This window comes from Pituophis catenifer, unplaced genomic scaffold (genome assembly GCF_029215685.1).
Source record: "Pituophis catenifer annectens isolate HBS135680 unplaced genomic scaffold, rPitCat1.0.hap2 SCAF_2, whole genome shotgun sequence".
NCBI classification, from domain to species: domain Eukaryota; kingdom Metazoa; phylum Chordata; class Lepidosauria; order Squamata; family Colubridae; genus Pituophis; species Pituophis catenifer.
The window spans coordinates 65081032-65094744 of record NW_027256882.1 but is presented as its reverse complement, the minus strand read 5'-3'; the positions used below and the strand labels follow the sequence as shown (position 1 = coordinate 65094744).

Sequence of the window (13713 nt, the reverse complement as noted above, 5' to 3'; positions counted from 1 at the left end):
TCCATGCTGCAAATGAGGCATAGTTTTCTACTTCTAGTGTTGCATGATAATTCTTTCAGCCAACCCCTAGTCCTGAAAACCCCACAAGTTCTGATATCTCGATTCCATATTCAGGGGTTCAGACAGGAAGAACATAGGCATATTTGACACATAGTAATTGTTTTATGGTTCTATGTCAGTCCAAAATGCAACAATACCGGGGCCAAACAACACGAATTACATTTCCAGCAATAGGATGTCCTTAATCAACCCTTATTGACCAATCCTTAATCAACCCTTATCAGCATTCTCTGGGATAGCCATTTTTGTTGTATTGATCTCATTTTGAGAACATATGAAATCAATTTCACATTATTTAGTGCAACACTCTATTGGTTTATCAGACACGACTTTGAAACTTGTAATTCCATGATACTGTAAATAATTAATATCAATTTCATCAGCTTCCTTCAACTTCCTATACGAAACAGTTACTGCAGTGATGAAATCCATTTTTTTTACTACCAGTTCTGTGGGTGTGGCTTGGTGGGTGTGGTGTTGCTTGGTGGGAGTGGCAAGGGAAGGATACTGCAAAATCTCCATTCCTACCCCACTCCAGGGGAAGAATACTACAAAATCCCCATTCCCTCCCCACTCCTGGGGGAAGGATATTGCAAAATCTCCATTCCCACCCCACTCTGGGGCCAGCCAGAGGTGGTATTTGCTGGTTCTCTGAACTACTCAAAATTTTCACTACCGGTTCTCCAAACTGCTCAAAATTTCTGCTACCGGTTCTCCAGAACCTGTCAGAACCTACTGGATTTCACCCCTGAGTTACTGGCTTAGGAATCACCATTAATTACTCAAAAATATCTTATCACCACTGAAATTCAGAAATAGCAATCATATCTGGAGGTCCTAAAGCAAATTAAAAATGTTTAATTTGAATAAATTGTCAAGATGTGCTCTGAGATAAGGCAAACTTTAAAAAAAACAATTCTGAAAAAGCTTTATAAATAGCTACTCAGAACTGACGTGATTCAATTATTAATGTTGTGAAAACACCCTTTATACAGATCAAGATGCTACTTTAAAGTAAGGTGTAACATAATCTTTTTATGCGCACATGAATCCCCCTTTTACTCACTCCAGTGGCTGGCTCATGTTAACAGAACAGCAGCTGTTCCATGGCCCTAAAACCCCATATACACACATTCTGGTCAGCTTCTCTGTCCAGGTGATAGTCCAGTTCAACTTGTGTTAGTATGGAACATGGCTCATTCCACTTCCTCCCATTATCTGAGCAATCTGGAACATCTCCAGTCATCTGGTACTTGAAAAAAAATCGAATGACATTATTATTACTACATTATTATTAGATTTTTAAAATCCCACCTTTATTATCTTTTATAAGTTAGTAAAGGTGGCGAACATACATGTACCTAATACTTCTTCCTCCCTCTGCTTTCCCACAATAATAATCCTGTGAGGTTAGTTGGGCTGAGTGAGTGATTAGTTCAAGTCATGGCTAAGGCAGGACTTGAACTCACAGTCTCCTGGTTTCTATGCCAGCACATTAATCGTTTACATCAAACTGGCTCTCATTGTGATGCCTATAATTTAAATGTTTAATCAGAGCATGATATTTGCAGGCATAATGGACAATTTTTAAATGCTTTCATTCATGACATAATTTTCAGGCTTTTTTTTATTGCGAAGCTTATCATGTCAGATTATGTTCATTCTTTAATATTGTTGTTTGTATTTGTACTATTCTTTTTATGATTAGTTTACCATAATAAAATAAAATTGAAAACTGTTTATGGTTTCTAATAGTCCAATAAGAGTACATTCATTTTTTTCCTGCTATTTATGTCTAAAAAGATAATGTACAAAATGGTGTTATTTACTGTCTATGGATTGTATTAGTGTAAGTAAATATTCACTCAGTGAACAAGATACTATATGTGAGAATAAATACATGCTCTCAAGCACATAAGCAATAAAGGCAAAATATACTAAAGTGCTTAACGGGAAGGGGTTTGTTGTTATATCTCTAATGGCATAATCAGTAGAGCAAAATATGCTCAGGATGCAATGGTTGAGGGAAATTATTTATATTAATTATTCAGAGTTATTTCGGGTCAAAGCATACTGTATATTCATTATTGACATGGTGGGATTATATTCTTCCAAAGCAAAATTCTTTCAATCTTTGCAGGACTCTTGCAATTTAGGAGGAAAAAAAATAACAGTTTGCTTTATACATATTTAATGTGGACAACCTTACAACTGTGTAAAGGGTCAAGATAGTACCATTCTATATTGAAATGATTAAAACTACAGCTGGGTTCTGTCAGTTCTGGTTTTTCTATATAAAAAAAAGATACAGTATCTGGTGCCAGGATTCTCAAACTTGGCTTCATTAGCTCACTTCTGAAAATGCTGTTTTTGTATGTTCATATCAGCTTGCATTTGATTGTGTCATTGGTTGTGCTTTATGAGGATGTATCTTTGAAAAACTGAATATGTAATGAATAAGTAAAATAATAATTCCGAGGTGTAAAAATTCTAGAAGCAATTAGGACTGGGGAGAGAAGAAAGATATTCAATGAAAGACATTTATTATGGTCCTGTATTTCTTTCTTTTACTTCCATGTTAATACTGTTGCACATTGTGGTGAAACTGAACCTAAAGAATACAGATTTACCTGGAGGAAACAAAATGACATTGTTCTTATTAGCCCCACAAACTGGCAAAGCAAATACAGGTAATTCTCGACTTACAAGAGTTTGTTTAGTGACTGTTGTTTTAGTGCAATGGCACTAAAAATGTGATTTATGACAATTTTTCACACTTATGACCATTGCAGCATACCCATGGCCATGTGATTTACATTTTGGATGCTTGATAAGTGATTCACATTTATGACGTTGTAGTGTCCTGGAGTCAGGTGATTACCTTTTGCAACATTCTGACAAGCAAAGTCCATGGGGAAGCCAGATTCACTTAACAACCGTGTTACTAATTTAACAATTGCAGTGATTCACTTAACAACTATGGCAAGAAAAGTCGTAAAATGGAACAAAACTCACTTAACAAATTTCTCACTTAGCAACATAAATTTTGGGCTCAATTGTGGTTGTGAGGATTGCCTGTAATAGAAGCACCTGTTGTGATTTTCTTGCAGTACAAACCAGAAACCGTAGCTTGTTTTCCTTCTAAAAGAATAGAGTTGGATGCCAAGGTTTGCTCTGACTTTGGATTCTTAATTAAGACCAAAGCAACGTTCCCAGTTTCCATATGATGGCAAAGAAACAAGAGGAGTAACTTTCATGGCTATTTTTTCTTAGCTCTTCCAGCAGTTATCAGCTGAACTCACTATAATATACGGAATAAGTAAGCACTGAAGGAGCAAATTAGTTCTAGAAGCCAGAACAATTAATGTATTGTTATATCTATTGTCAAATGTCACTGGCCATCAACTATATTCAGCATAGTTAATGTTAATATGTGGGTTAAGCATGTCAGAATTGTTCGGCTATTTTCTTCCCTGCGGCCATCCTTAATCTCTCTCACTTGTTTCTAATTACCTTGTGAATCTCAGCAATACCTTCTTTATGAACATCCGTGGGGTCCAGAATGTACAGCAATGATGACACTCAAACCAAGTCCTTTTTTCCAATTTACTCTAAAACGTACAAGAGCTGCTATAATCTTACTGTAATAGTAAATAACACTCCCAGAAGTCTAATAAGTAATCTTAGAAAGAGCGCAGAGAAGAACAACTAAGATGATTAAAGATCTTGGAGACTAAAACATATGAAGAAAGGTTGGAGGATTTGGGTTTGGCTAGAATAGAGAAGAGAAGGGCTAGTGGGGACATGATAGTTATAGATTGACCTTAGTTAATCCTTGGATGGGATAGGATCTCTTGTTTAAGCAGGGGGTTGGACTAGAGACCTTTAAGGTCCCTTTCAACAGTTACCTTATGTTTCTTGACAAATGTATCTTTTCTTTTATGTACACCCAGAGCGTATGCACCAAGAAAAATTCCTTGTGTGTCCAATCACACTTGGCCAATAAACTATTCTATTCTATTCTATTCTATTCTATTCTATTCTATTCTATTCTATTCTATTCTATTCTATTCTATTCTATTCTATTCTATTCTATTCTATTCTATTCTTGTTATTCTAATAGCAGTCTCCCAGTATTTGGGAGGCTGCCACTGTTACAGATGAAAATACCTAACCTGATATCTGTAAATATGTGTGCTTGTGTATATGTCATTGTGTGATGTCATTGTGTCACTTACCATTCGTTAGTACTTACCATTAGCCCCGCCTTCTCTGTATATAAGTTCTCGCTCCTCCCAGATTAGGGCTTGTCTAATTGTGTTCCTGAGGAAGAAAAGAAATAAATATTACTATTACAAGAAAGTCTACAGTCTCTTATATATGGGCCTAACCAGGATAACCAAACTAGCAACAAATTGGTAGCAAGAGGATGGTTTGGTAGGCCCAACCAAAAATAAAGATGCAAGACTCACAAAAAGAAAAAAGAAGACCTGTCACCAGATACACAACAAAAAGAATGGCAGCCCAGCTGACTCCTGACATATATACACCAATTGAAAACATGAAGAAACAAACGCAATCACAAGAATATGAACAGCTAACGCAAAACGAACAACCACTAGCTGAAGCAGAAGAACCCTTCTCAACGCCAAACAAAGAAGATGAAGTAAAAAGAAAAATACTACAATTAATAGAAACAACTACAACTGAATCAAATCTGCTTGTGAAAATCCGCAGCATGATAAAAGACCACGGAACAGCAGCAGATAACGAAAATAACAAACAAGAAAACTACGAGGTAAGAAACTCAACCCCTAACTTCAAAAACGACACCAAAGATGGCGACAGCTTCCCGCCTTTTTCATGGCAGCCATCTTACCCACCTAATACCTCTAAAATGCCTGACCAATTAATAAAAGAATTCCAAACCTCAAAATACGAAATGAAAAATGAAAACTACCAAGAAGATGACTACCTGAGCCCAAAAACAAATAAAAAACAATTATTTAAACAAAGCAAAGCTCAACCTACTGAAGTAGAAATAGACAACGCTATACAAGTGCTGACTGCAGCACTCGGGACTAAACTAAAAATACCAAACGAACTATCAGAAAACAAATTAGAAAATTCTAAACTACCATCAGCAAAAACCCAAAAAGAAACAGACTGCCTAAACAAAGACCTAGCCACCCGAAGAAAGACGCGCTGGCAATCATACTCACCTACCGAAGAGCAACTCGCAGAGCAACCCGGCTCCATCGGCAACAGCAGCAGAGAAAATGGCCGACAAGCCTCCAGTGTCTTCTCCCCCGATCCTCGCGACTCCGGAGACTCCACGACGAGCAGAGCAGCATCCCAGGCATTTTCCAGCCACCAGAGGCCCTCCGGAGACAAAACAGAACAACGGAAGGCCGTCTGGGACATCACCCCGGGAGCTGCAAACAAAGGAACCTCCCTCGCCGACTGCTGGAAGAAAATGAAGACTGAGCATGCCCAGAAAGAGCCTGCAGAAAAGGAAAAAGGAAACATAGATACAAGTCAAGACAACGTAGAGATAAGTAAATACAGACATACATCTACCATCCCCAGACCTTATTGTGAGTATGCTAAGGTCTTAAACCATGGACAGCTACTAAACATGAATAACACCTCACTACACTCAGGGACAATACCTCCAGACTTTATAAAATTGAAATTAGATGGAAGCAACTTAATGGAATGGGATCAGTGTTTACAGATTGTATATTTGAAAGAAAATGTTTTATTTTTTATTGATAACCCACCAAATAAGCCTTGGACCTATGAAATAGACTGCCTCCATCACAAAGCATACTATATGTTAATTGTTTCTATTTCCCCAAGTATACTCCCCAGTATAGAGCATAATTTAACTGTATTTGAAGTATATCAAAAATTATTCAGACTGTTCTATAGCAAAAATGTAGCCACTACCACAAAAATCTCTAGGGAATTCTATTCTGCCAAACTAAAACATGATACATCCATGAGTGAACATATCTTGAATTTAAATGCTGTAAGAGCAGACCTTATTCAAAGGGGAGAAACCATTTCTGACAACACCATGAAAAGCATTATAATTAACTCACTAGATCACAGCTGGGATAACTACATTACCTTAATAGATAACCTAAGTATAGAGCAAATTACTTTAGAAAACCTTACCAATAAGCTTATTACTGAAGATAGACTTAGAAGAGAGAGATATATACAACAAAGAGAAGGTAGAAATCAAAGAAGGACTGATTTCAGGGCCAGAGACAGATACCCACATGAATGTCTCACATGTGGATCTGAAAGACATCAGAGTAGAGACTGCCCCAAGAATATAGGATACGGTGACTCATATAAACACAAGGATAGAAGAATACATTTTTTAGACAGAACTTCCCCAGATTACAGGTATAAGAGAAGAGAATCACCACACTCTAGAGAAAGACAAACATACAGAAATAACCCTAGAGAAAATAAGAAAGGATCACTATATGGAATAAGAAATAATAACACTTTGATATCTGATTCACTCAACACCTGGCTCATAGATTCAGGAGCCACATGCCATACAACTCATAATAGAGAAATATTAAGTAACTTCACTGAAAAGAAATATTATATTAAAGTAGCAAACCAAAATAAAGTCCTAGTGAGAGGAATAGGAGACACGCATATAAAAGGTATAGGAAAAATAGAGGGGGTATTATTTGTGCCCGAAATTCCAAATAACATATTGGCAACCCTAAAGTTAAGCATAGAGAATGAAATAGAAACCACTTTCAGAGGTGGAAAGGTATTCATGACTAAGAACAACAGAAACATAGGTAAACTATTTACAAATGATGGACTAACATACCTACTGCCACAAGATAACGAACTAGTCTATGCAAACTATCAATTAAGAAACGAAAAACCAAATTCAGATAGCCATGATGAAAATAATGATAAGAATGCATCAAACACTGATACTAATATGTCTGAAAATTTAAACAATGGAAAACCTATTCACGATAATTGTAGTCACTTACTCCACAGAAAGCTAGGACACGCGAGCTTTCCAGTCATACGAAAAATGTTAGAGTGTTCCGAAGATTTAAAAATAAAGAACTGTAAAAATTACTTAGAGTGCTCTGTGTGCAATTCATCCAAAATTAAAAACAAGCCAAAACCCAAAAAAGCCACTCGCACCACACAATCAACCTTTCAACTAATTCATATGGATGTAGTAGGCCCATTAAAACCTTCAATTAAATATAAAAAAAGATACTTCCTGACCATAGTCGATGACTATAGTAGATTTGGTTTTGTATACACCCTTAACCACAAAAGTGAGGTTTTCAAAAAATTTAAGGAGTTCTTTAAAATGGTAGAAACACAACACAATACCAAAATCAAACAAATAATGACCGACAGGGGGTCGGAATTCCTATCCAACGAATTTTCAACTTGGCTAAAATCACAAGGAATATTACACTTTAAATCTTGTCCATTTTCCCCATTCCAAAATGGAGTTTCTGAAAGGAAAAATGGTTTGCTACAAACCATGGTTAAATGTGTGTTAGATGATGCTGGCTTAAACCAGTCATTCTGGGCTGAAGCCCTTAATTATTCCAATTACACTATAAATCGCTTATGGTCCAGTACAATCAACAAGACCCCATACGAACTCATGTATGGAAGGAAACCAAAAATTGGGTATTTACACGTGTTTGGTGTATCTGCTGATGTATATGTGCCCTCACAGTTAAGGCGCAAAGGAGAGAAAGTATCCAAAAGACTAATATTTATGGGGTACGAATCAGGAACCAAGGGATATCGCTTCATTGATAAAAATAATCACTTCATTGTATCCAGATCTGCCGTGTTTCATGAACACATGAACTGGTCAAAATTACATCTCAATGAAATTTACCCAGAATCAAAAAATATTACACACACGCACGCAAAACATCACACATCAGATACGAACCCCAAATCCACATCCACTAACAGAATCAAATGCCCAGTAATAGTTAATGATGAATGGAAAAAAGGACACCCCACTTTGAAAGTAGATCAATTAACCGAAAAAGAAGCTAAGTATATGCATAGCGATGAACATCCCCAGAATAGGCCCATTAGATCCAATAGGGGCATAATTCCTAAAAGATTAGATGATTACGTACTGTCTATCCAAGCTAAACACCTGACTCCTAACACATATGATGACATACTTAAGCTACCCCTAGAAGAAAAAAGTAAGTGGGAGGAAGCAATGAAAAAAGAGATGGACAGTTTGAGAGAACTAAATGTATATACACCAACAGACCTGCCTACTGAGAAATCCCCTATTGGCACTAGGTGGATCTATAAAATCAAGGAGCTAGAGGATGGTAAATTCCTATACAAAGCCAGGTTGGTGGCTCAAGGCTTTGCCCAAAGATTTCCGGATGACTATGAAGACACTTACTCCCCAACCGTTAGATCAGAAAGCGTGAAAACAGCACTAGTGTTAGCTTCTATCTTAAATCTGGAAGTATATCAATTTGACGTGCAGACAGCCTATCTACACGCTGATCTAGATAAAGAAATTTATGTGAAAGCATCCCCAGGAAAGGATACAAAAAAGGGAGAAATTTGGCTATTAAATAAGAGCCTTTATGGACTAAAACAGTCCGGTAAGCGGTGGTATGAGTGCTTATCAAAGATACTTAAAAATATGGGTTTTGTAGCTACTTCATCTGATTTTTGTTTTTTCACAAAAAAAAATAATGATTCTATTGAATATGTTTTGATTTATGTTGATGATATATTGTATTTTGGACACGACAAGATTAAATGTGATAATTTCGCTGAACAACTAGGCAAAAATTTCAACTTAAAAATATTAGGAAAGGTAAATAAGTATCTAGGAGTCCAAATTGACAAAACAGATAAGGGGTTCAAATTATCTCAGAAAGACAAGATTATGGAACTCATACAAAAATGTAACTTAATTAACTCAAAAATTTGTGATACTCCTATGTCAACTGATTTTTATAGGAATGTGTATAATGAGTACGAACCATTCAAGGATAACACGTTATATCGATCAATTATTGGGTCCTTATTATACATATCTAATTGGACCAGACCTGATATCACCCTTGCTGTAAATTTGTTATCAAGACATGTAAGCAATCCTAACTCATACCACTGGGAAGGAATTAAGAGGATTCTAAAATATCTAAAGTCTAGCATTGATATGTGCTTATTCTTAGAACCATTTATTTCTGAAAAACCAACTTTGACCTGCTACGCTGATGCTGATTGGGCTACTGATTCAAAAACCAGAAAAAGTACTTCTGGATATGTTTTTCTTATAAATGGCTGTGCGGTGCACTGGTACACAGGCAAACAGAATCTAATTGCCACTTCCACAGCGGAAGCCGAATATGTTTGTTTATCCAAAGCGGTCAACAATCTAACTTGGTTCGATGACTTGTTAACCAATGTGTGGGATGAACCTGTTTATCCAATTATTATCAATGAGGACAATAAGGCAGCAATTGATATATCTGCTTCCGAAGCAATAGGTCAACGATCTCGACATATTGATATAAAATATAAACATGTGAGACAACTGTCAAGTATAGGATTTATTAAAGCTGTCCATTGCGATACTAGTGAACAAATTGCTGATATCCTCACTAAGCCATTGCCAATCAAACAACATATGTATTTGACTTCCAAACTTGATGTACATATATAATCTTAATAACCCACCATTAGTTAGGTATTTTAGAGGGGGATTTGTTACAGATGAAAATACCTAACCTGATATCTGTAAATATGTGTGCTTGTGTATATGTCATTGTGTGATGTCATTGTGTCACTTACCATTCGTTAGTACTTACCATTAGCCCCGCCTTCTCTGTATATAAGTTCTCGCTCCTCCCAGATTAGGGCTTGTCTAATTGTGTTCCTGAGGAAGAAAAGAAATAAATATTACTATTACAAGAAAGTCTACAGTCTCTTATATATGGGCCTAACCAGGATAACCAAACTAGCAACAGCCACAAAGAAGAGGGGGTCAACTTATTTTCCAAAGCACCGGAAGACAGGACAAAAAGCAATGGATGGAAAATAATTAAGGAGAGAAGCAACCTGGAATTGAGGAGAAACTTCCTAACAGTGAGGAGAACTTCCTAACAATTAACCAGAATTGTCATGTCGTATTTTATGATCGGGAAAGGAAAAGAAAAACTACGATACCCAACAGCCTCAGCGAGAGTCCCGGAAATGTTCCCTTGCCGCGCGCTCCTCTAGGGCGCTGAAAGACGGTCCGCGCGGGTAATTTCGAGCCCGGCGGGGCGGGAGAAATAAAAGTTTGGGTAGTTGTAGCTGAACGTGATGTCTTTCCCGGTGACTGAATTGCGGTGGCCCAAGCACCTTCTCCCGCTGCAAGTAAGTAGAGGCGGAAGGGAGCCCAACATAAGGCGCGGGCTGCGTTAATGGCGTGAATTAGGGGTACGGAGGATGTCCCTGATCCTGGAAGGGATGATAGTTTAATGAGAAAAGTGCTTTTCCTTCTGCGAAAGAGCTAAGCTAGAACCTTGGCGTCGCTTCCGTTAAAAGCTTAAAGAAAGAAGAAAAAAACTAGTGCAAATTAATATAAAGGAAGGAAGGAAAAAGAAATAAATCAAAAAGTTAAAAGTGCAAGAAGAAAAAAGAAAAAAAAAAGAAAAAGATACAGAGAAGTGGCTTCTGATCTTTTGCAGCGATTATAAGTTCAGTTATAACTTTACCTTTTCCCCTAAGGTTACAACGTGACTCTTTTTTATAATCTTGTCTAATCATCAAAAAACATGCATCATAACTTCATTTTGTTTCTGTTTTATGCCAAAAGAGGTTTCCAGCCAGCAATAAATATAAATATTATCTTTTCTCTCATCAAAGAAGTCAATTTGGCCATCTCAGCAAGTTCCAACATCTTCACTAACCATTCCCCCTCGGAGGTATTGCTGAGTTAGTGTCTTTTCCGAAGGTCTGGCAGGCTTATATTTTCAGTGAATAGAGATCGGAAAAGGCAAAATCTGTTTCCATTTGTTCCTGAGTTGCTTGCAAATATTCTGGAAGTGGTTTGCTTCTGCATTTTTCCAGACTAGCCTGGAGCTATAATATTACACCTCCCTCCCTCCCCATGATCTTCCATCCCAAGTACTGAACACTCACTTAAACTGCAACAGTAATTTTTGGCATCTCAGCTTTTTAGTTCTGCTAGTACTCCTTAGTAAAATATTAACTGTAGTTACATAATGTGATTTTACATAAGAGATGGCAAAGTTGTTGGGGTGTGACACCATAACATGTAAATGAAGCCTATACCAAATCAAAACAAAAGCAGCAAACTTTAAAGCATAAAAGGAGGATTTATCAGGCCTCAAAGCAAGAAGAATTAAAACCCCCGAATACAAACAGAGATTTAATTTGTTATGTCAAGGACATAAAAAAAATAAAAGTTGATTGCATCTGCAGCCTTAAAGTAGCCCCACATTTGAATTGATTGATTATTAATTAAATTTATTTCTGTGTCACATGGTTACCCTGTTCAAGAAATCAGCCTGGCTGCTGAGTTTTCTTAATCCATTCTGGTTCTCCATTCTCCCTGCTTTTTTAACTGAAGTATTTTGGAGGGATCATTGCCTTCAGGTATTATTTCAAAAAATATTTTGTACTTTTGCAGCTCCTATTTGTCTTTTGACACTGCCTTTTTGTATGCGGATGAATATTTGGCAATTGTGGTTTCTATTAGTACATTTTGTGATTGATGCACATAATTCCAGCGGCTGTGGAGGAATGTTGAAGGGAGTATTAATAGCCATGCAATCTAATAATGCTAAATATGTAATAAAATAGTTAATCTCATCTGCTCAGCTTCATGATGTCTTTGTAGCATTTACTGACAGGGTTCAGAAAGCCTTCTGTCTGAAACCCTGGAGTGCATCTTATAGTCATTGTAGATAGTCTTGTGATCTGATTGGGTCAAGGTGTATTGCACATTACATTTCCTTCCCTGTTGCATTTGCAGTTAGATCTCTGACATATGGTAATATAACTTTTTGTGGCTAAGTTAAATTGCTGCTGGTTCATATCTTTTTTTTTTTTAATTTGATTTATATGCCGCCCTTCTCCGCAGACTCAGCGCAGACTATCTGTATACAGATAGTTGAGAAAGCTTTTAGAGCATTTGTGCAAGCTTTGCAAAAGATATGGCATATGAATAATTTTGCATACTATTACAAATGAATTTCTGAAATGGGTTAAAATACATATTTCTGATGTTTTAAATAATTTTTCCTTCAATCACATATAAAACTCCAATTGGCACCATTTTTTAATGATTCAGGGAGTGGATTTTTAGGGTATTGGGGGCACAGCTTGTGTATTTCTGTAGTAGACAAGTTGATACTATAAAGCAGCTTCTCATATTCTCCCAAATCCTAGTCAAAACAACTATAGACCAGGGGTGTCAAACTCAAGGCCCCTGAGCGGCCGTCCCGAGCTCCGCTTTCACCGGCAAAGGGTTGCAGGAGGATGTGGCAGCTGAAAACGGAGCTTGGGAGCTTGTTTTCACTGGCAGAGCACTCGGGCCACCATAGGTGTCCCCAACAGAAGTGATGTCGAGCTGGCCATACCCACCCTGGCCACGCCCACCCCGGCTCCATGAGATCAAACACAACCCTGATGCGGCCCTCAAGTTTGACACCCCTCCTTTAGACTAAGCAATGCCATTTCCCCACTGATATATGTGGGGAATATACTCTGTGGACCACAGGCTGAGAACTGGACTAGAGGAAGATACTTAAGCCATTGAAATTAGGTTCTCCCTGTTACTGATATGGTTTCAGGTTGCAGATGGAATTTCTAGGGTGCTGGTATAAAGAACCATGTTGTTTTTTTCATTCTTAGCTGTTCATTTAATTCCTTGGATGTGTTCTTAAATTAATAGTTAACTTAAATTAACTTCAATAATCTTAAAAAGCATAATGTTCTATAGATATTATTAAACCATACTCCCAGTGTTGACTGTAGTCATTGGGAAAAGGGCAGAATTAGAGGGAATAGGTTTTTTACGCTATGACTTTCTTACAGAAAAGAATGGAGTAGCTATTCCCCCCAAGATATTTCTGAGCATATTAATCCTAATAGTATACCTCCAGGATTTAATCTACCCCGACACATATGGGTGACATACAATAGAATTAGAACGACTCATGGGGTGTGTGCCGACTCCTTGTATAAATGGGGAAAGACACCTTCAGCACAATGCGATTACGGGAACAGACTATCCAACATATAGTGAGGGAATGCTCTAACAGAAGGTCTCCAGGAGATTTTAGGGATTTCCCTGCGTAACAACAACAGTTACTGACTGGATCTCCAAACTCGACATTACACTCTGAAATGTTATTTCTGTTTTCCTCTTAGGTTTTCTTACTGCTGTTTTTCTAATTGTTTTGTTTTAACCTGTAAAAATGAAATGTTTTAATATTGTGTGTGACCAGCCATACACTAAAAAAAAATAAAAGAACAGAAAAACAGAAAAGAATAGGAATTACATTCAATTTGTTATTTTTTTCCAGTGAGTACTTTTGCAAAATGACTTTTCAGCTTACTCTG

The 13713-nt window shown here is 37.2% G+C and overlaps 1 protein-coding gene and 1 long non-coding RNA gene across 2 annotated transcripts in view; one reads left to right on the top strand and one right to left on the bottom strand.

Moving 5' to 3' along the window:
* Positions 1-770: 770 nt before the first annotated feature.
* Positions 771-5559, bottom strand: LOC139309500 (uncharacterized). Its single transcript, XR_011599867.1, has 3 exons — positions 5283-5559; positions 4316-4383; positions 771-1312 (listed from the first exon to the last, which is right to left on the bottom strand). It is a non-coding gene; the product is annotated as an uncharacterized lncRNA (long non-coding RNA).
* Positions 5560-10393: 4834 nt separating this feature from the next.
* RAD18 (RAD18 E3 ubiquitin protein ligase) overlaps positions 10394-13713 on the top strand; it is a 129778-nt gene continuing 126458 nt past the window's right edge. Inside the window, exon 1 of the mRNA XM_070933585.1 lies at positions 10394-10497. Coding sequence (XP_070789686.1) covers positions 10444-10497 — 54 coding nt within the window. The 5' untranslated portion in view covers positions 10394-10443. The remainder of the gene's footprint in view (positions 10498-13713) is intronic.